Source organism: Xyrauchen texanus, chromosome 10 (assembly GCF_025860055.1).
Source record: "Xyrauchen texanus isolate HMW12.3.18 chromosome 10, RBS_HiC_50CHRs, whole genome shotgun sequence".
NCBI classification, from domain to species: Eukaryota; Metazoa; Chordata; class Actinopteri; order Cypriniformes; family Catostomidae; genus Xyrauchen; species Xyrauchen texanus.
This window is the reverse complement of record NC_068285.1, coordinates 12,008,901-12,032,651: the sequence shown is the minus strand read 5'-3', so window position 1 is coordinate 12,032,651 and position 23,751 is coordinate 12,008,901. Positions and strand designations below refer to the sequence as shown.

At 38.7% G+C, this 23,751-nt stretch overlaps 1 protein-coding gene and 1 pseudogene across 1 annotated transcript in view; both read left to right on the top strand.

Moving 5' to 3' along the window:
• Positions 1 to 23,751, top strand: part of LOC127650913 (collagen alpha-1(IX) chain-like) — an 84,034-nt gene that overhangs the window by 37,607 nt on the left and 22,676 nt on the right. Inside the window, exons 3-8 of the mRNA XM_052136566.1 lie at positions 6,733 to 6,815; positions 8,546 to 8,617; positions 11,301 to 11,430; positions 16,778 to 17,174; positions 19,394 to 19,474; positions 20,946 to 21,038. Coding sequence (XP_051992526.1) covers positions 6,733 to 6,815; positions 8,546 to 8,617; positions 11,301 to 11,430; positions 16,778 to 17,174; positions 19,394 to 19,474; positions 20,946 to 21,038 — 856 coding nt within the window. The remainder of the gene's footprint in view (positions 1 to 6,732; positions 6,816 to 8,545; positions 8,618 to 11,300; positions 11,431 to 16,777; positions 17,175 to 19,393; positions 19,475 to 20,945; positions 21,039 to 23,751) is intronic.
• Positions 3,617 to 3,732, top strand: LOC127651100 (uncharacterized; annotated as a pseudogene).

Genomic DNA, 23,751 nt, shown 5'->3' with positions numbered 1-23,751 from the left:
GTCACATGATAAACAGGATAATCACAGAACATAGAAAAGAACTAGGAAACACAGAACATATGGGGCTTTTCCTTTCCTTGCTTCCGTTCCTCGCTTCCTAGCTCCTCCCTCTAAGGAAACGAAGAAAGGATGCAAGGAAAGAAACGAGGACAGATGAATGAAAGCATGATGGATTTGTAAAACGGTATGTCTTGCTCACTCACACCTCACTTCAAAGTGCCGTCTTTGCACTACTGCATAACATAGGAGCAATAGCCGATATGGTGTTGAAATTTTATTTATTAATATATTCATAATTAAAACTAATAATTCAAGATGCACTGTTGAAGTATTTGACAATTATGGTTTATTTAAATCACAAAGGTGAAACATTAATTAAAACTGTTGTGTCATATGTGAAGGGGGGGGAGGAGAATGTATGCATGTGTCAGATGCTTCGACCAAAAATACTATCACATAGGAGCCACCTGTGCTTCCTCACTCAAACGCTCTTGGGAAGCTTTCTTCATCCTTGATCCTTGCCTCCTTGCGGTGCATTTAGAGAATTTATACTTCTTTCATGATGGCGAACTTGACAGGGTCGAGGACAGAGGAGCAAGGAAAGGAGGATGCACAATTAAAAAAATAAGAAGCCCTCAAAGACATGACAAGGACTAGGGAGATTAACTTCGAAATAAAGCTCCAACCTTCGCTAGCTGTTAGGGGAAGTTCCCATATGACATAGACCCCATTTTAATAGGCGGCTCCTGATGCCAAAAAACAAGAACCGGGGTTGGCCAGGGCAACAAACAGGAGACCCAAGCGGGGAGCCAACGGTGGATCTGGCGAGCAATCCGGCAGATGCCCAGGGGACCAGGGCTGAGCCTGTGGACAGCCAGGGGACAAGGCAGAGCCGGGGGTCTGCCAAGGGACCAGGGACCGGTGGATGCCCAGGAGATCAGGGTAGAGGCCCACGGAGGACCAAGAGACCAGGGAGGATGATGGCCAGGAGACCATGAGGTTGGCCACAGACCAGGCGACGAGGGATGTGCTAGAGACGAGGTTGGACCATTCGGTTGGCGTGGCAGGGCAACAGGAGCCCACTGGAGCAAGGGCATCCTGAGGGAAGAGCGGCCAACGACTCAGAGGGCGAGGTCAGGGTGGCGGAGTCCACTGTAGGAGTGTTGAGCTCCTCATCAGCCAATCCCAAAGTAAATAGTAAACTACTCTGTCGTAGAGCAAAATCAATGTACTAAATCTGAGTTAAAATAATAACACCTCCAACAACGAATAGAGTGGCTCATACAAGCCACCATGAAACATTTTTTGGGAACGAATGCTCACCAAGGACCACCAAGGAAAAAAGCTTACAAAAGTCCACAACATATTCCTAGAGCAGACGATTCCCCTGGTGGAGATGCATTAGCACTACTGCTGGGTTCATTATGGAGGTTGAGCATTCTGTAACATTGCAAGGCAGGACAGGCAGGAACAGAAGATAGTTGCAGAACCCAAATGCAGTTTAAGTTTAGACACAATGAAACAAAAGACACAAAATACTGGACTGGACTGGACTGGACAGGACTGGGCTAGGCTGGACTTCAATTCAACACTACAATAACAATACTCTACAAAGGACAAAAGAACATTTGGGCTAAAAATACATAAACTATAGGTTAACAACATAACAAGACAACCAATGACAAGACTTAACTCATACGTAAACAGGATGACAAGATAATGAACCAATACCAATCAAAAGACAAGACTAATAAACACTTGATGAAACATGATGGTCAAATGACAAACAGGATGCTCACATGAAAAAGACAGGTGTCTTTCGAGAGCGGCTGTCTGGCTCAGCCGGCGCAGTTGTTTCAAAGTGGCTGTACAAGCTCTGATGACAACACATCTTATTTACGATTCGCATTGGTATACATGAAGTGGTGGTGGCGCAGTGGGCTAAAGCACATAACTGTTAATCAGAAGGTTGCTGGTTTAATCCCCACAGCCAACACCATTGTGTCCTTGAGCAAGGCACTTAACTCCAGGTTGCTCTGGGGGGATTGTCCCTGTAATAAGGGCACTGTAAGTTGCTTTGGATAAAAGCGTCTGCCAAATGCATACTTTTCTTACTGCTATTGCTATATCAATCTTTGGCATAAAATAGTAAGAATATTTGTTGAATGCATGTTTGCATGCCATAATCAAGGTGTTTGTTCTAACACTTCCGGTTTAGCAAAAACTCTCACAAATCTGTGTTTTTATAACAGTTCATCATGTTTCATAGTAAAAAGACAAAAGAACAAGGCCAGTTTCAAACAGTCAATGTTAAGTCACAACTGGATTCTAACACCTGTAACCATAGGCTGCATCCGAAAATAGGAAAATGCTGCCTCCTGAGGCTGTATACGGAGATAGGAAGGGACCAAGGCACATCCGAATCCAATGTACGTGTCACATCCTGTCTACTGAGATACCTTCATCTGATACATTTTTTAAGGCAGCATAGGGTGTGTCCTTCACTGCCTATGAAATCCCACAATCCTGTGCGTGCAGATCTATGTCGGTTGAACTGAAGATAAAAAAGGCGGCTGAAGAAGCAGCTGATAGCCAGTTTGTGTATAAATGTACTTTTCCCCCACTTTTTCCAACTTTTCCATTTCTAGTGAGAAGTTAGTATTATAGTTTTGAAATGTACACTTGGTTATCGCCAACACGCTCTTCGTTTTGTTCTAGATTATGAGACCATTGAGGTTCTGTTGGACTGAATGAACAGACGTGTTACCTTTAGTTGACACCAGATGGAGATAATCAGTTGCTTGTATCCTAGCAATGATGTGACGTTATCTTACCTCATTAACCTGTCCAAAACCAGTTTCTGGAGGTACCTTTGTTCGCAAACGCTGTCTGTTGAGACAGTGACTGATAGGGCAGCGAGGCAACAAGACAGCTACCTTTGGTTTTGGACGCAGCCATAGTGACTAATGTAAATATGTCAAAGATGGCACCATCCAATTGAGCAATCGAGGCACGAGTTTATGCATCAGACCATAATTATCGTGCGGCAGCTTTGAATGCTTTTAATTCAAATGCAGAGTGCAGCATATATGTCACGTTGAAAGCAGCTGCTGGATTATTGGTTGACTCGTAACACATATCTCCTCCATGAGTTAATGGAACTTCTCGTTACAAACCAGAGACACCCACATGTACAATGCAGAATGGCTTTAACTTTATGTGATGTAACAGACAACAGGAAGGGCAATGGGGGTATATTGATTGAAGGGGTACCTGGTTAATGCACCGCAGGCCACTGTTAAATAGCACATCATTTCAAATGAATAATGCTTCTGGTTATGATATGTAAAATGTAAAACTCTGTCTATCTGAAATTCACTTCGTCTGCATTAAAGAAAACAACCATCACGTTATCTAACATGACTGATGTAGGTTCAGCATATGACGGGAAGCACAAAAGTTTCAACTTTTCAACTCCTCCCCCAATGCAACCAACAAATCTCGCCGAACGGTAAGGCAAGGTGCCTTTTGAAATCGAACAAACCTATTGTTTTCGAATAAATGTGAATGTAGTCTTAAAGTGGAGAACCGTTTGTTGGCTTTGTCAAGTCAACCATTCAGCAGCCATATCACCCTGAATACCACCAGTTGTCCACTGAAGCTAAGCAGGGTTGAGCCTTGCCAGTACCTGGATGGGAGACCTCCTGGGAAAAACTGAGGTTGCTGCTGGGAGACTTATTAGGGAGGCCAGCAGGGGGTGCTCACCTTGCAGTCTGTGTGGGTCATAATGTCCCAGTATAGTAATGGGGACACTATACTCTAAAAAGGCACTGTTCTTTGGATGAGATGATAAACTGAGGTCCTGACTCTCTGTGGTTATTAAAAATCCCAGAGCACTTGTAGTAAAGAGTACTGGTATAACCAGGGTGTCCTGGCCAAATTTCCCCCATTGGCCCTTCTCAATAATGGCCTCCTAATAATTCCCATCCATTAATTGGCTCTAGAACTCTACTCTGTTGTCTACACCAATAGCTGGTGTGTGGTGAGCATACTGGTGCATTATGGCTGCCATTGTATCATACTGCTGGATACTGCACACTGGTGGTGGTTGAGGACATTCCATTGTTTACTCTGTAAAGTGCTTTGAGTGTAGTGTCAGAAAAAGTGCTGTATAAATGTAACATTCATTCATTCAAGCCAACATAATTAGCTTTATATAAAGTCTATGGAATGTCCCCATTTATATAACCGAGTAAACGTGAGTGTGTCAATGCTGTGGACATGTGGAGGTGCACATTGTGTGCCAGATTGTCACTGACCCTAGAGAATGAAACATGCATCATTACTGTAGAGAAGAATATGTTCCTGTCACCTTCCTGTGCCTCCCTAGCTAATTAAACATAACATAACACACACAGATGCTGAGGTGGACAAGTGGCTTAGGGATGGATCAAAAGGTCTTTTTCTCTCTCCGTCTGGCTTTCTCTGTCTCTGCATGGCTCATGTCCTTTCTCCTCACTTCCTGTTAGTGATCTCTGCTGTCACATTTATATATATTAATTTATTTGAACTCTTGAGAGCCTCTCAGACACATCAGCGCTGCCTTGGACCACCAAAAACCACCATAAACATTTAAGGGGGTAGGGATGGGAATTGTAAGGAGTTGAACAATATCAGATCTGATTCTTCTTAATGATTCAGGTTCCATTAACAATTCTTTTTGTACTTTTGAGGATGAAATATGACACTTTTTAGAGGCATCAATCCAGTTATTGATCCTAGCTATGTACTGTATTATATAAACAGTAAATACACACAAAAAACACATGTGTATCTTCAACTAAACATTGTCATCTGAACAACCAGTAGCTGGACTGCCTGATTGAAGTCTCACAAGTCTTATGTACAACATTACATAACAGTCTAGCAGTTCTTATTTATTTGCCTGTTGTACGTAACATGGCAATTTCTTGGTGGAGTGAACACCAGAGGCGCTAAAACAACAAAACGGTAGATTATCAGTTAATAAACACTTACTTTTCTCTCTGTTCCTCACACAATGCTATCTTATGACATATAAACACTTTTATTATAGCGCATTACTCATTTTAACGTTTGCATTACATAACCAAATACATTTCCAAGCTTGTTTAAGTGTGATCAAATTGCACCTCAGCTCAACTGATAGAGTGTTGCATATGCGATAGGAAGGACGGGGTATGAGTCCTGAAGAGCACGCCAGTCCACACATGAGCCAAAAGTGTCATTGAAGCACCACAAATTGACATGGCTGCTTCAGAAATAGTTTTTCATGTCACATTTGCTTTTTCTGACCCTATCGTTTAGGTTTAGGGTAGGGAGGTAGGTTTAAATCTTGAACATTTCACTCGCTTTTAGCGCCACACAGTGAACATTTCACCTCAGAACTGCCCTGAGACGTGTAATGAATCACATAATTGTATTTTACAAAAATGACGCCACAGTCACGCAGTGTTCGAAGCATTAGACGATATTGGGTGATTCAAAAGAACCGGCTCATAAAAGTAATTCGTTTGGGAATCAGACCACACTGGTGCATTTACATTTACATTTATTCATTTGGCAGACGCTTTTTTCCAAAGCGACTTACAAAAGAGGAAAACATAAGCGAATCATCAGACAGAGGTACAAAAAGTGCCATACCACAAAGTTTCACTAGCATCAGAATAGAATTCAAAACAGATAAAAGTGCAAAAAGAAATTTTTTGTCTTTTTGTTTTAGTGACTGGTTAAGTGCTCTTGGAAAAGATGTGTTTTTAGCCTTTTTTGAAGACAGAGAGTGAGTCAGCTTCACGGATGGAGTTGGGAAGGTCATTCCACCAATGTGGTATGATGAAACTGAAAGTCCAGGAAAGTGTTTTGGTGCCTCTTTGTGTTGGTACAAAAAGGCGACGTTCCTTAGCCGACCGCAGGCTTCTGGTGGGTGTGTAGATCTGCATAAATTATTTTAGGGATGCTGGAGCAGACAACCGGCAGCCAGTGGAGAGAGACAAAGAGTGGTGTATCATGCACTCTCTTTGGTTCATGAAAGCATTTGCAGAGGTCTAATTGCACATGCAGGGAGACCTGCAATGAGAGAGTTACAGTAGTGGTGCACTGTATGTATCGAGCTGTAGATTCTATAGAACCGGCTTATAAGAGACATTTGTCGAGGAATCGGACTATCTAGTTCGCACTGTTTCTCAAAGAAGATTCAAAAGATCCAACTCATTAGAGTCTATTTTTGTTAGATAGGCCTTCACTGGTCGTCCTGTGGATTCAGAAAAACAAGCTCATAAGAGTCATTTGTTTGGGAATCAGAGTACACTTGCACTGCATGATTCAGGGATCGACCTGCACTGGTCACGCTGTCTGTTTCACACTGTAGATTCAATAGAACTGGCTCATTGGAGTTAATGGTTTTGGAAAAGGACTACACTGGTCACTCTGTCTGTTTTGTGTTGTAGATATGAAAGAACCAGCTCAGAAGAGACATCATTTCGGGAATCGGACTGCAGTGGTCACAATGTCTTTTTCAAGAAGTAGATCCTTAAGAACCGGCTCATACGAGTCATTTTTAAAATTCATTATTGGTTTTTCAATGGCAGATTTGGTTTCTACATTCTTTCTCAAACCTCTGAAGTTTTTTGTTGAGAATTATATTTTGTCATGCTGAATGGTCTCTCTTTCTCTCTATTTCATTCTCTCTATCAGGAGTTTGGTGTGGCGTTGGCCGTTAGCAGGGTGTTTAACGCGTACGCTTCTCTTTGTGCTGCTGTGTGCACCAGCTCTCGCTCGTGAGTATCTTTTTAGAAAGTTAGTATCTCTTTATATGTAACCCAGTAAAGTACAATTGTTTTGTGTTTATCTTGTGAAAAAACACAAAATGCTTTTATAATCCCTCTTTTGACTTTTTAAATTTATAAATCTTTCTACTATTTCTGCGGTTATGTTTCAGCCAATAATGTATCTTTAATAAATGGAATGAGGGAAATAAATAGGATAAAATCCCAGTTCATCCAAAAATTCAAATTCCGTCATCCTGTATGTGCCCTAATGTTGTTCCAAACCTGTATGACTTTCCTAAAGACCAAAAAAGGAATTTTAGACATAATGACAGCCTTCAATCTTTCGCACCTTATAGATGTTTCTCTAACCACAAAGAAGTAAACTTACTTTTACTCTTATTTGGATGACTTGCCTTTTCAATAGTGAAATGTTTGATGTGATATGAATGCACAAATAGAAATATTGATTAATAATCAATAGATAGTATATTGTGAGAAGATATACTGTATTGCAATATATTTTTTTACAGTTGTATTGGCACAGCCCTAATGTGAATGCACATTTACAGGTTTAAAAGTTTGCCATTAGTGTGTGGTCCCACTCAGCTTAGTCCCTTATTTGTGCTAATGGGTGGTTTTAAAATGACACAAGAGGATATGAGAGTTTAAAGTGCTCTCACGCTGCTCTGCGCCCGCGATAAACACCAGGAAATGCCTTTATTTACCCTGGTACCCCTTAATAATGCTTGTTTATTTCAGGCGTTCAAAAATGTTCCAGCTGTCAGTCTGCCGTTTACAACAGTGGTTCTCAACCTTTTTGACTCCAAGGCTCCCCATTGTCGGAGAAAATATTCCAAGGCCCCTGATTTAGGCTATTAGATGTTTACATTATTTCAATATATCTATTATAAGATATTTTCTTAAAACTTGTGATTCCAGAAATGTCCAGAACTGTATATTCTTAATAAAAACAAGCTGTTGAAGGGAGTTGTTAAATTTTTTGCATTTTCAGTAAGTTGAATTATAATAATTCTAGAAAAATTATAATAATCTATCGTGTTTTAAATACTTTTAAGAGATCTTGAGGCCCCCCTGGAAGTGTGCTGAGGCCCCCTAGTGGGTCCCGACCCCCTGGTTGAGAACCACTGGTTTACACTGTAGCCTACCTATGTTAAGTGCTGTGTCAGCAATAGAAGTGTCCCCCTGACATCCCCGTGGGCCCCAGCTATGATCTAATGACTTTTAGCTCTCTCATTTGAAGTGCTGCAGTTTTGGTCTCTTTTTTTACACAAGGTGACACACTGAAGTAATGTCCACATTCCCTGTGAGTACTGTGATATAAGATAGTGATACAGTGGCACTTTCATTAATAATATATACATACATTATATAAAAATAAAACTATACTGTATGTTTAATAATGGTGGATGATAAATACCGGTTTTAGTTCATTGCAATTTGGGAAAATACAGTAAACTTATGTGATCTTTACGTGTACATCCTTTCTGATTTATTTCATGGAGAAAATTATTAAATACATAACTAATTAAAATATTATTTTTTCTTTTTTTTTTTTTATAAAATCAGATTTCCAGTGTAATGAAAAGGATGGGTGAAACATTGTGCCAATGTCACAATTTTACACACTGATTCTAATGTTTAATGTGAGAGTAATCTCTGGTGACATGTCCCTGCAGACAGGCTTGAAACAACAATCTGATCACTTGTCAATTTTTCAGAGCTGGATTTGAACAGATTAGATGGCGACACCGTGTGCCCAACCATGAAGAATGGGCAAGACGACCTTCCAGGTAAAATTTAATTACTGAGAAAAATAGGATGAGCTGTGTTCTGATCATGTATCTATGCATTGCAGAATGTTGGGCATTATGTATTACATACAAAATGCATCAGGCACATACGCAGCATATTTACAGTATGACACAAAGCCAATGTTGAGATCATTTTTGTACAGTATATCTCAAGTCCTTAGTTAAAAAAAAATCTGATAATTATCCGCACAGAAATGCAGTATTAGCATGAGTATGTCACCACAATGATTACAAATGTCTCAGATCATTTAAGCATTGTTTACCTACTGTTTAAAAAGCTTTTAACTGTCTGCTCTATGCCATCCTACAGCTGCAGACAACACAGCAGATTTAATTAAATTTTATGACTGAAGCTTATATTCACTTTGTTTTAAGACATCTTCAGATCTCAAATGAAACAAATAAAATGTTGGTTTCTGGCTGGCCAATTTCTGCTGTGGAAACACTTCTAGCTCAGCAAGATCTTAATTGCTCGCAGCTCCTTCGCTTTTAACAAATAATGCGGAGTGTGCAACCTCAAATCACAAACATGTGCTGCCCTGCACACGCTAGATACAGCGTAAGCGAGTTTTAGTGGCAAGACTGAAATGCAATTACTGAGAAGTAAACAGTTGTATAGATTCTTGTTATGAAGAAAAGCAAGCTGCATATGTGTATAATGTGTATAGATGTTGCATTGTAATTGCACTACTGTTCTGTCAAGTCGGTGAACTAAGCATTAGTTAACTACATTAGTTAACATGAACTAACTGTGAACTATACTTTTACAGCATTCATTAATCTTCGTTAATGTTAATGTTTACTTTATACGGTGTATTCAGATCCCTTCATTTTGTTGCAGCCTTATGCTAATATGCTAAAATAAAATGCCACATCAATCTACACTCCTTAACCTATAATGACAAAGCCAAAAAAAAATATTTTTGATAACTTTGCAAATATCACATTGACATAAGTATTCAGACTCTTTGCTTTGACACTTTAAAAATAGCTCAGGTCCTTCCCATTTCTCTGGATCATCTTTGAGATGTTTCTACTCTTTGATTGGAGTCCATCTGTGGCAAATTCAATTGATTGGACATGATTTGGAAAGGCACACACCTGTCTATATAAGGTCCCTCAGTTAACAGTGCATGTCAGAGCAACTGCCTGAAGAGCTCAGAGACAGGATTGTGCCATGGTGATCTGGGAATGGCTTCAATAAATTTCAGCTGCATTGAAGGTTCACTAAAGCACAGTGGCCTCCATAATTCTTAAATGGAAGAAGCTTGGAACAACCACGTCTTTTGCTAGAGCTGGCCACCTGGCCAAATTGAGCAATCGGGGGAGAAAGGCCTCGATAAGAGAGGTGACCAAGAACCGGACGGTCAATCTGGTTGAGCTCCAGAGATCATGTGTTCAGATGGGAGAAACTTGCAGAAGGACAACCATCAATGCAACACCCCACCAATCTGGGCTTTATGGCAGAGTGGCCAGACAGAAGCCTCTCCTCAGTGCAAGACACATGAAAGCATCTAAAGGACTCTCAGACTGTGAGAAACAAGATTCTCTGGTCTGATGAAATGAGGATTGAACTGTTTGGCCTCAGTTCCAAGCATCATGTCTGGAGAAAACCAGGCACCGCTCATCACCTGTGCAATACCATCCCAACAGTGAAGCATGGTGGTGGTAGCATCATGCTGTGGGGTGTTTTTCAGCGGCAGGGACTGGGGGACTGGACAGGGTTGAAGGAAATCCAATACAGAGATATTGTTAATGAAAATCTGGTTTAGAGTGCCCAGGACCTCAGACTGAGCCGAAGGTTCACCTTCCAACAGGACAATGACCATAAGCACACTGCCAAGACAATGCAAGAGTGGCTTAAGGACAACTGAATGGCTGTCCAACGATGGTCCCCATCCAACCTGACAGAGCTTGAGAGGATCTGCAGAGAAGAATGGCAAAAAATCTCCAAATCCAGGCGAACAAACCTTGTATCGCATCATACCCAACAAGACTTTGTAATCGCTGCCAAATCTGCTTCAACGAAGTACTGAGTTAAGGGTCTGAATACTTTTGCCAATGTGATATTTCAGATTTATTTTCTTTTTAATAAATTTGCAAAGTTATCAAAAATCTGGTTTTTGTGTTGTCATTATGGGGGTATGGAGTGAAGATTGATGTGAGAAAAAATAAATATTTAAAGCATTTTAGCATTAGGCTGCAACATAACAAACTGGAATAAAATTAAGAAGTCTGAATACTTTCTGAATGCACTGTATATGTATATGTATATGTATATGTGTGTGTGCGTGTAGTCTGAATGGCAAAAACGACATAACAACAAATGCAATTTAAACCATATTTTTAGGTGGTTTGAAATCACATGTCATTACTATAGCAACCGATGTAGATAAAGCAGACTTTGTTGCGTGCGACTCTGACGTCTGAACAAATGGATCAAATTTCATCACTTTAAAAATAAATGTGTGGAGAGTCTGTCTGAAAAATCAGATTTGAAGAGCAAATCTAATGTGTTCCCAGTGTAAACAAAGTTGTGGTGGATTCTTATTTGATCCCTTTAAGAATAGTTCCAAATTATGACACAATCCATTATCATTCCCTTTCAATTGTTTTTCCTCTGTAACATGATAGTAAAAGTGTGTTTGTGTGTGTGTGGCAGGATTTGATCTGATGACACAGTTTCAGTTAGACGTGATCCCAATAAGAGGTGTCAGAAAGGTAGAAGGTTCCACTCCCTTCCAGGTGGCGTACAGACTCGACCGCGAGGCAAACTTCCAGATTCCAACCAGGTCATTTAAACTTAATCACTCATGAAACTGTATACACACTCACACACACACACACACACACACACACACATGAAAAGCTGGCAATGCTTTTATGTGACCTAACACGCAATGTACTCAAAAGTACACAATAATTAATATATGTATCAGTGCACACGACCAAAGCTAAAAATGTCACATACTGTATTTAAACACACACACACACACACACACACACACACACACACACACACACACACACACACACACACACACACACACAAGTAGTGTTTCTATGTTTTATGGGGACTTTCCATAGACATAATGGTTTTTATACTATACAAACTTTATATTCTATCCCCTAAACCTAACCCTACCCCTAAACCTAAACCTCACAGAAAACATTCTGCATTTTTACATTTTCAAAAAGCATAATTTAGTATGATTTATAAGCTGTTTTCCTCATGGGGCCCGACAAAATGTCCCCACAAGGTCAAAAATTTCGGGTTTTACTATCCTTATGGGGACATTTGGCCCCCACAAAGTGATAAATACACGCTCACACACACACACACACACACACACACACACACACACACACACACACACACACACACACACACACACACACAACCTTGTTGACATTGTTTCAGGTGTTGCATTATTACAGATCACACACAGGTGTTTTCACCTCTGAACAGCTTCTAATAATACAAAAAACAACTTACCTGACCATATGGCTTCTGCTTGAGCTTCATGCCCAGACGGCTCATAGAGCCAATCAGTCTCTCTGTCTTTGACACAGAAACAGTCCCTTTTTGGCTCAGCTGCAAAGTTTTATTTATTTATGCCTATTTCTCAGCCCTTGTATCGTCTATAAGTGTGTTTTCTGGGTATACGACCCATGACGTTGCACCATGCTCTAACAGAGGAGCAAAAATAAGCCAGAAAAATCATGCTTGTTTAAGAGATTATACATACTAATGATTTTCGCCTGTCAGATTGAGAATCCCAGTATTCACACAAATATTGCAAATGGATATTTGTGTGTGCCATGTCAATGCTTAGCAACGTGCTAATGCTAAACTCTTTTGGAAGCCACCTGTGATTTTATTATTATTTTAGAGAAAAATAACCATTTACTGTTTTGCTTTACTATTTTCTCCTGTCAGATGGAATAACACAATACTAACAAATATTTCCCCGGATAATTGTGTGTGCCATGTATGGTTTATGCTTATTAGAGTGTCACGTTAGCTTAGCAACATGTGCTAATGCTGAACTCCTTTGTATTATCTGTTAGTGTTAGCGTGAACATGTTTTTGTGCAAAAAAACAACAACAACAAAAGATAGACAAGAGAAGGCTGGTGTCTGTCCATTTGTAAAAATGTAAGTTCTTTTTAACTTGACTGTGCCTAAAATTTGTTGAGCTCCTGTGTGAGACGTTGAAAAAACAGCGAGATGCTAAAAAACAGCTAGAAGCAACAGTCAAAAATGGCTAGCCTAGGATTAAAGAAAGAGCACAGATAGACGCATGTTTGATGTTAAAAGCCCTTGTCAGGCCTTGCATGCAGTTTGTCTATAATCAAATATAAACTCACTTTTAGTTAATGGCAAGTCAGCATCTCTTTTGAAGTGCTAATATCCATTTTTGTGTTCATATCCATTTTACAGTTTCCCCTCGGAGAAAGAGTGAGCGATGGAGAGTGAGAAATAAAAAGAGAAAGTAAATTCTGGAGAGCGAGAGAGAGAGAGAGAGAGAGAGAGAGAGATTATTCGAGAGAGTCTCCCTTATTTAGTTTACTAACCAACAGAAAACTCCATATTTATGGCCTTTTCTTGAGCCAAGTACAAGCTGGTTAAGGGCCTCTGTAGCTTCATTTGTAAGAACATCTCCCGCAGAGCACCTCTGCCTGTTAAAAAGCCACATTGGGTCAGCCACAGACGGGGTCTGCTGGACAGTGTAATTGATCCTCAAATGGTGTGTTGTTGATGGCCTGCAGCCTGGGCTCTGATTCTTAAACAAGCTGCTATGAATGTCAGACATGACCCTTTGAAATAACTACCAGACAAGACAGAAGCTTTGAAGATGAAAGTGCACTTATCTCTGATCCGATTGCAATTCATGATTGTATCTCGGAGCGAGATTTGAAAGAATTTGTGGTTCTACTGCACGGCAAGTTCCTTGGTGATCAGCCAATAACATTGGTGAAATTATATTCCTAGCAGTCAAGTCCATGACCATGTCTTGAACATTGGGGTTGGGGGTCGGGGGTCACGGGTGTTGAGGTCACATATATAATGGTCCTTTTTGGTCCTTTAATACAGCGAAGGCATTGAATGTGATAATTTTCTGAAATGCACTAAAGGGTTGAGTTTTTGAAAGATGCATGTATTTTTAAAGTTCACACAGTACAAGACAAACACTGCAACAATTTGCCATCTTTTCTTTCTTTTTTGTGCTGTCTCAAAGGAAAGATGAATATAATGTTAATTTATTTTCATCACTGATGCATCTGTAAAATGACCTGACTGTGTCAGCTGGCTAGCAAAAAGAAAATACACAAAATTACTTATTGTCCTCAAGTTGTCCCTCATAGTTTTTTCCTCCCAGTAGACTCTTAACACAGTATTGTATTCAAGAATCATAATGCTGCTCTTTTCAATACTAAAACAGTTCATATTGACCACTGCTGTCAAGGTCCAAAGTAAAAACAAAATACTATAAAAATACCATACAAGTGGTCCATACAACACACAGCTGATTTATGGCCCCAGAAAGCTTGTAATAAAATGCACAAGTCATATGGACGACAGTTATGATATCTTTAAACTGAACCTTTAATAGTGCTTTATTTGTCCTTTTTGAAGCTCAACAGCTCCTGCTCACTATAAACAGTTATTCTATGGAATAGAGCTGCTTAAAATATCAATGTTATGTTCCAAGAAAAAACACTGCATATGGGTGAGTAAATGAGTGAGTAAAAGTACATTCCCAATTTTTAGGTGAACTGCTCCTGTTCAGGTTTAATTGAGTAAAATGCACTTTACATATGCCCATATTAGAAAATCAGCATCTTATAATGATTTCTGCAGGATCATGTGACACTGAAGACTGCAGTAATGATGCTGAAAATTCAGCTTTGATCACAAATTGCATTTTACAATATATTCAAATAGAAAACGGTTCTTTTAAATTGTAAAATGAGTTCAGAATATCAATGTTGTTTCTGTATTTTGGATCAAATAAATCCAGTCTTGGTGAGCAGAAGAGACTTCTTTTAAATGGTAGTGTAGGTCTAAAATTAAGTAAAGTCTAAAGATGTAATGAAAATGTATAGTCAGATTACTTCTTTTAACTTAAAACTTGATTTGGATCATTAAGTCTCCTCACATTCATTCTCTATCCCTCATTGATGGGCCCAGAGGAGGGTCGTTGTCTCATGTGTGAATTACAATACATATCCATGATAGTTCACGCATCCTCGCATATTACCTTTCAACACTAAAATTGTCTTACAAAAGATTATTTACTATATTGTTTTGTATGAATGCGTGATCAGGATGGTTTTCACATCATTTTGTAGCAAAAATTCTCGGCTACAAGATCCAGTACTCAAACTTCTTGTGGACAAATGTTTAGTATGTGTTATATGACCTTTCTTCAGTGACTTAAATGTTAGTTTTTTCAAAAACCATGCATAAACATTATTTTCTCAAAAATACAAACCTGTACACACATGTTGCTCACATATTAGTATAGCCCAGTTTGTGCTGAATACATTGTTATCAGACTTTAGCCATTAATATGTTTTTAAGCAACTGAAAAAAGCACAAATGACAAGGCATGTCAAAACTTCTCCAGGGCCCAAAACACCCTCAGACCCCAGAGGGTTAACTGGTGGCTCATTTTTGGAGCACAGACCTGACAAGGACATAAACAAAATAAAATGGTCTCTTTTAAAAGCAGACAAACTTGCAAATTAGTTAAAGACATAAAATACTGATTTAGAAAATCTTAAATCGATTTTAAATAATTCCCTAATAATATTTACATTAAGATAATATGACACTGTCATTAACGAACCCTAATAGCACAATAGAAGTCACAAATCACAGGTGTTACCATGTTCTAGTCCTAATCTGGGTGATAATGCTCTAATTTGAGTTTTTTTATAGATAGATTTCTTAGACGATGTCGAGAATTTTCAAAAAAGCCAATTCAAAACCCTGCCAGATTACCACATTCATTCAATTCCATTACAATATACACACATTCGCTCTTTGTCTTAAGCCTGATTTGCTGAAAACTGTTCCGTTCATGTTTTCACATTCACAATAATGAATGACATACAAATCCCAAACTGTATTTTGACATTTTAAATTCAAAATGGCGGATTTCGCCAATTGGTGAATAGGTTGCACCTTTGGAAATTAATGTCGGTCTGTATAACATTTCAATCATAAAACAGTGGTCAAATCTCGTTTAGTTAGATACATCTCACATGACACAAACACTCTTAAACTGAACTGCTTGCTAATGTGCGGCGCTGGGACAATCCACGAGGTTCTGCCTAAAGTCTTAAACTTCAGTCCTGCCTTCATCGATTTGATTGGCTATCTCAAATGACATTGACGAGCGGTGTTAGACTACTGAACATGCTTAAAATGAAACTTAATGACTATTAGACATCCATGCATAATGTAATTCAGCAGAACAGCAACAAGGATTTCAATTATTGGGGGAGATGATCTGGCCATATCTGATTATGGGGGGTTTGAGGGTCCCCCTCAAAGTATAATGTGGTTACGGCCCTGCTAGCATTGAGCTAATAGAGTGCTTCTATACACAAATGTGCTTCGTGACAATAACTTTCCAGAATTACTTTCAGTTTACTACAATCAATTGTGGCACAATAGTTAAATACATAATTTACCATTTAAATATGTTTATACAAAAATAATAATAATAATAATAATAATATTTGTGGTGCACACAATGGTTTTGCCATGAGTTAGGGGTGTTCTAAGAATAAAAAACATGGTAAAACATGGTAAAAATTACTCTAACATATGGCATCAAGTGGTTTATTCCTTTTATAAAACTCCAGCAACAACATGACAAAATACACCCTTGTTAAATTCATTCTTTATATTAATCGTTGTGGCTGGGTATTGATATAGATTTCCCAAATAAAGTCCAAGTTCTCAATTTGATTCAGATTCATTTGGGTATTTTTCAGTTATGTCCATTTGCTTACATACATAAGGAATTCTCTCTCAGATAGATCTTGGGTCATTTTTAAGCACAAACCCCACCAAATATCTTATGCCACTCTGCTTATTCTGTCCATATACATTGTCCACCAGGCTGAACTTTCCAAGGGGATTCCCAGATGAATATTCCTTCATGACCACCTTTCGTATGACAAAGAACACTGTGAACAAGGTGTGGAACATCTGGCAAGTAGTGGATGAAGATGGTTTGAAGCAGGCAGGTATGCACCTCAACGGAGACCAACAGGCCCTGGAGTTCTTCCTCACCACGATGGAAGGAGACATCCAGACCGCCACCTTTCCGGGTCTTTCTGTGCTCTTCAACACCAAATGGCACAAGGTAATGGTCGGTGTGGAGAAGGAACTGGTGACACTGTATGTGGACTGCCAACCGGTGGACCAGAAACCCATCAAGAGGAAAGGATACGTCAACACGGATGGAGACACTTTGATTGGACGACTGGATTCTGATCCTAACACATCTGTCGTGGTGAGCATGATTAGTTTGATCATTTAAAATGTTACACAGATGGGGTCCAAAGGTCTGAAACCATTATTCATTATTGAGAAAGTCTGAGATTATGCTAATTTCATACAAAATGTGTAATTACAAATAATACTATCAGCACAACATGAGAATTTTTAATTTCAAAATATCTTAGTATTTGGTGTGCCCCCATTTTTCCTAAATGACAGCATTCTCTCGGGCTGGCATGGACTCCACAAGTTTGTACAAAATCCAATGATCCATATTATCCAGCATGGTTTGAGAATATTCCAAAGTTCCTTTTGTGTGCTTCAATGAAAGAAAGGAAATCTGACCATTTGCACAAAGGAGTTCAGATGGTCAATGTCACTAATTTGCTTACATTTGATCAGTGACCTAGAAAGAGTGTAGAATCATAATTCTTCTTATGCTTCTTATGCAACCCTCAGATGGGGGGGTCCTAACCCTCTGACCCCCCGCGATTTCCGCCTATGCCTGTGAAAGGTGCTATATGGTGGCCACAGGTGCAGTGGTGGCTCAGTGGTTGAGGCTCAGGGTTACTGACCAGAAGTTCGGGGGTTCAAGCCCCAGCACCACCAAGATGCTGCTGTTGGGCCCTTGAGCAAGGTCCTTAACCCTATTTGCTCCAGGGGCTCCGTATCATGGCTGACCCTGCACTCTGACCCCAGCTTAGCTGGGATATGTGAAAACTAATACATTTCACTGTATACATGCAAAAAACTGTGTGTATAATGTGTGACCAAAATAAAGGATTCTATATAAATAAACTTGACACTTACTTAACATGCCCTCTAGATATCGGCATCAGCCGTTAAATAAATAAAAAAACAGTACAATCATAATTTTTTTATATCCTGGTTAAAATACATAATAATAATAAAATAAAAGAAACTATTTTCTAAGGTTGAAATGATAACATTTGCATTGATACATCATATTTTATTTGAGACACTCAAGGACCTTTCCTGATGTAATACTGAGCAGATCTGGATGACTGAGAGGACTGTCTGATGAAATGGTTTCCTGAAGATTGTGTCTCTGACCATAGGTCTGTTTGATGGATGTCACTGCCACCTTATATCTTTCAAATCCATCACAATACTGTAACAGTCTGCACCTGTGTTGAATGGGACTGTCAGTGTGTGTTTCTCCCCACACACTCTTATGAGGGTTACCATCAGTCACTGTAACTGTCAGAACGCAGAACCTAAGCACATTGTCATTTTCTGTCCAATGGATGGATAAAACCCAGATCTGATACTGTTGTCAATCACATCTTATAGTGTGGTAAAAACTTGAAGCTGACCCTGCTGTAAACACCAGTATCGCTGGTCACTAGCATGTGGTGTTTTGGATGCTGGTTCCCAACATGGGATAACAAACATAATCAGACTTTCATTTCAATAATCAGTTCAAAAATGCATAAAGGACCATGCATTAACCAGCCTGAAAACTCATACTGGTCTAAGTTGCTCGATTCAGCAGGGATTTGAAAAAGACATTCTCATAATGTTTTCACAATGATAATTTTTTATTTTAGGTTACAAACGGAATGGTGTCTTAATGGGCCGTCCAGACCGAATGCAATCTTGTGCTAAAAAAGCTAGAAGCAGCACCCCCGATAGCACACGTACATCACCCAGATGTCTATTTCATGTGTGTGTTTACATCTGTAAGACGTTTTTTGTTTATTTATTTATTCATTAATTCATTTTACGTTGTTTGCCCATCTGCAATACTTCTATAAGCTGAATATGCCTCGGATGACAATAAGACGTTCAGCAGATGTCTTTGAGATGTTTATAATTTAGAAAGTTTGTAAATCTGATCATTTTAAGATGTTTAGCAGATGTTAATTAGAATGCAATGCTTTCCAGATGAAATGCTCTTAAAGAGACATCTCTAGGATGTACATGTGCTATCTGAGGCCACTAACAATTTAACAATTGAAGTTCTTTTTAACTTGAGACAGTCTAAAAAAAATGCTGTGCTCCTGCTAGAGACGCTTAAAACAACGAAACATGGCACATCGGTCAAATATGTCTGTTTAGCGTGTATATATACATAGAAAAACACTTGAAAAACAGTGCGGACAGGCGCAAAAACGCATGCGGTGTGAACGGCCCTTCAGGATATAGGTGTAAATGCCTTGAGATAATTTGTTGATTATTTTGGATAATTTATTGGTGGTTTTCTTCCAGTTTGAGTTGCAGTGGATGCTGATTCACTGTGACCCAAAGAGAGCTCAGAGAGAGAACTGCACTGAACTTCCACGCGCTGAGGTAATCTCGCTTTCATAACTTCCTGTTTTTTTCTATACGATGAACCGACCAATCACAGACTCAAATCTGTGGCAGAGTAAACAATTAACCATTGATTTTATATGAAACCCAAAACCTTTTTTGTAACTGTTTATGAACAGAAGCTACTCACAAATAGTTAAGTTTAGGTGTTAAGATAATATTTGATACAAAATGTTTACGTGTACGGAAACTATGTACAAAATCGAACTACGGATTGGTGCTCTACCACTGTTAATGTTTGGAAGACTTATTCTTATACTGTATATGAGCTGTTTAACCAAGCTACAACCTTGACAGAATATTGACAATTTAATGCAATCGCAGTCTGAATGTACAGCAAGCTTTCACATGTTAGCAATTGCGCTAGCTGTGCTAGTTCCCTTGAAAAAAGGCCTCATAATCATTTGCAATCATTTTACAGCTTAACAATTTACATTGTAGTGTCAATTTTTGCGCTTTTGCTTTATTTTGTGATGACTTGGCTGGGCGGGGTGGTGTCATAGACCGCATGTTTTGGTCCCATCCACAGGTGTGCTTTCACTAAGTCTTTTTGGTGAAGGGGGTTTACTTTCACTAACGCTACAATAAACTTTATTTTCTCTCTTGCTTCTTCAGATGTATGCCAATGAAGAGGTATTTTATTTCTCCCATTTACTTTTTTGTTTTTTTGTTTCAATTTATTATTATTTTACTGCTACAGTGCTTCGATGCTGAATTGACTCATGGCTACCTGCTATACTTACAGCAATCAACAAAACTTAACATGGATATTTGGATTATTTGTGTTTATTTTAGCATTTGCTAGAGATTATTAGAAAAATAGTTCACCCAAAAATGAATTGTTAGTCATTATTTACTCACCCTCATATCATTCCAAACCAGTTTGACCTTATTCTTTCATGAAACACAAAAGGGCAAGATTTTAAGTGAATAAATACTTAATTTCGATCTGTTCCTCAAACAAAGCTATTGTATAGAGTGTCATGCGGGTTTGGGTGAGAACATAATGAGAATTTTCATTACGGGGTGAACAATTCCTTTAACAGCACAAGGTTAAAAAAACATCCAGTATTGTTTTATTGTACTGTTAATTAATTAGAATTTCCTGTCTTAATTGAACTTAGCCATCCTTAAATTATTTTTTCAATTGTTTTCTTAATTTGTTGTTTCACTGAACAGATTTTCATGGCTTGCTTAAAGCTTAAGCTGATAAAGAGAAGCTGGCAGCAGAGAGCTAATGATTTACATTTTCTTTATTGTGTTACAAGTAATTCTTTAAGGTTCTTGGGAAGAGAGTTTATTTGCACCCTTTCCAGTAATTGATTTGGGTGCTTAATGAAACTTTTATTATATTTGGCTAAAGCTAGTAATCAAATGGAATCTAAAGCTATTCAAATTGATCTTTACTCATTGTGTTCCCATTTTTACTTTTCAAACCCCCTTTCCACAGCCAGATCCCAAGCCGATCCCTGGTCCCCCCGGCCCTGAGGGTCCTGAGGGGCCTCGTGGACACCCGGGTGATGATGGTCAAGATGGGAGAGATGTACGTTTTTTCAATTTAGCACATAAACTCGATGTATTTATATCAAAACTTTATCTGACAATATTCATATGACAAATTGCAAACACAATAGGTTAGTAGCAGGTGCATCTCCATACAGTATGAATGGAAATAAAGTTATATTTATACATACTTTAATTCATCAGTTCATTAATAGAAATCTTTGGACAAATGATGCACAAATACTGTCTGTTGTCATGTTGTAATTGCACGTTTGTACTTTTCAATGTATTTAAGATACATTTTTGTCTTCACTTACTAGCCTAATTTAAACTCTCAATACTAGCTTAGCTCAGTTTATATACTAGATTATTTTATCAAGAATTTCAATGCTCAGTTTTACCTTGTGTTATCTGTGGACTTGCCACGATATCATCATTTTCACTCTGGTGCGTTGTTCACGTTCAAACTGACCGCTGGTTGGACGCTAAGTGGTACCATGGGGTAATTGTCGTTAAGCAATAGCCTACACAATAACGCAAGGCAGCTTGATTTCAAACTTTTAACTTTATTTTGTATTTATTTTAAATTAAAATGTTAAATGAAACTGAAAAAAATTAAGTGCAATTAAAATGTGTGTTGTTCAACTTTTTGAAAGATTACTTTTTAACAGTTGTGAAGGGCAACATCTCTTTGGCAACGAACCTACTTTATCTGTGCATTCTCTCCATCATGGGCTACCGGTCGAGTATTTTGTTGTTCAGGCAAATACATCAATTATTGTGTGTTGTTGCGGGTCTAATGTTGGTGTTTTATTACCTTTTATCCCAGGACCCAGTTTAGCTGCTTCGGAAGGGTAAATTCTTTGAATGTGCGTGAATAAATTTGTTTTAGTCCCACCTAGATCTGGGCAATAGGCAAGAAATATGTTCACAATATTTATATATATATAAATACAAATAAATAATATAAATATATATACACACTCACCTAAAGGATTATTAGGAACACCATACTAATACTGTGTTTGACCCCCTTTCACCTTCAGAACTGCCTTAATTCTATGTGGCATTGATTCAACAAGGTGCTGAAAGCATTTTTTAGAAATGTTGGCCCATATTGATAGGATAGCATCTTGCAGTTGATGGAGATTTGTGGGATGCACATCCAGGGCACGAAGCTCCCGTTCCACCACATCCCAAAGATGCTCTATTGGGTTGAGATCTGGTGACTGTGGGGGCCATTTTAGTACAGTGAACTCATTGTCATGTTCAAGAAACCAATTTGAAATGATTCGAGCTTTGTGACATGGTGCATTATCCTGCTGGAAGTAGCCATCAGAGGATGGGTACATGGTGGCCATAAAGGGATGGACATGGTCAGAAACAATGCTCAGGCAGGCCGTGGCATTTAAACGATGCCCAATTGGCACTAAGGGGCCTAAAGTGTGCCAAGAAAACATCCCCCACACCATTACACCACCACCACCAGCCTGCACAGTGGTAACAAGGCATGATGGATCCATGTTCTCATTCTGTTTACGCCAAATTCTGACTCTACCATCTGAATGTCTCAACAGAAATCGAGACTCATCAGACCAGGCAACATTTTTCCAGTCTTCAACTGTCAAATTGTAGCCTCTTTTTCCTATTTGTAGTGGAGATGAGTGGTACCCAGTGGGGTCTTCTGCTGTTGTAGCCCATCCGCCTCAAGGTTGCGTGTTGTGGCTTCACAAATGCTTTGCTGCATACCTCGGTTGTAACGAGTGGTTATTTCAGGCAAAGTTGCTCTTCTATCAGCTTGAATCAGTCGGCCCATTCTCCTCTGACCTCTAGCATCAACAAGGCATTTTTTCCCACAGGACTGCCGCATACTGGATGTTTTTCCCTTTTCACACCATTCTTTGTAAACCCTAGAAATGGTTGTGCGTGAAAATCCCAGTAACTGAGAAGATTGTGAAATACTCAGACCGGCCCGTCTGGCACCAACAACCATGCCACGCTCAAAATTGCTTAAATCACCTTTCTTTCCCATTCTGACATTCAGTTTGGAGTTCAGGAGATTGTCTTGACCAGGACCACACCCCTAAATGCATTGAAGCAACTGCCATGTGATTGGTTGATTAGATAATTGCATTAATGAGAAATTGAAAAGGTGTTCCTAATAATCCTTTAGGTGAGTGTATCTCTATCTGTATATATATATATATATATATATATATATATATATATATATATATATATATACATATATATAAAGTATATATGTATATATATATATACAGTATATCACAATATCCAATTACATTGTCAACCCGCCGCTGAGGGATCAGTGAATATTCTTGCTTTAAGTAAAAAAGTAATTTTGCATTGAAAATTAAATTCATTTATTAAAAAAAATGAAAAAAATAAAGCAAAGACATTTCTAAATTCAAACTGCACTTCAACGATACGAAAAAGTTATTAAAATAACGAAGTGGTCATAAAAAAAAAAAAACATAATACAACCGCCTTTCCATTTTCCGTCACGCAAGTATCCATCTATGACAAGTGGATAATTACCTATACAAATTAAGATCTAAACAACAATTATTAATGTAAACATAATAATTATAAGGATGATAATAATAACTGAAATATAAATCATGGTTCGAGGTAAATGTGTTTTATGATTTAATCACAGATGTATAGGCTGCAGAGTTGCGTTCACAATGGACTGCTCTGTGGAAATAAAGCGAACTGATCTCAGAGCACCT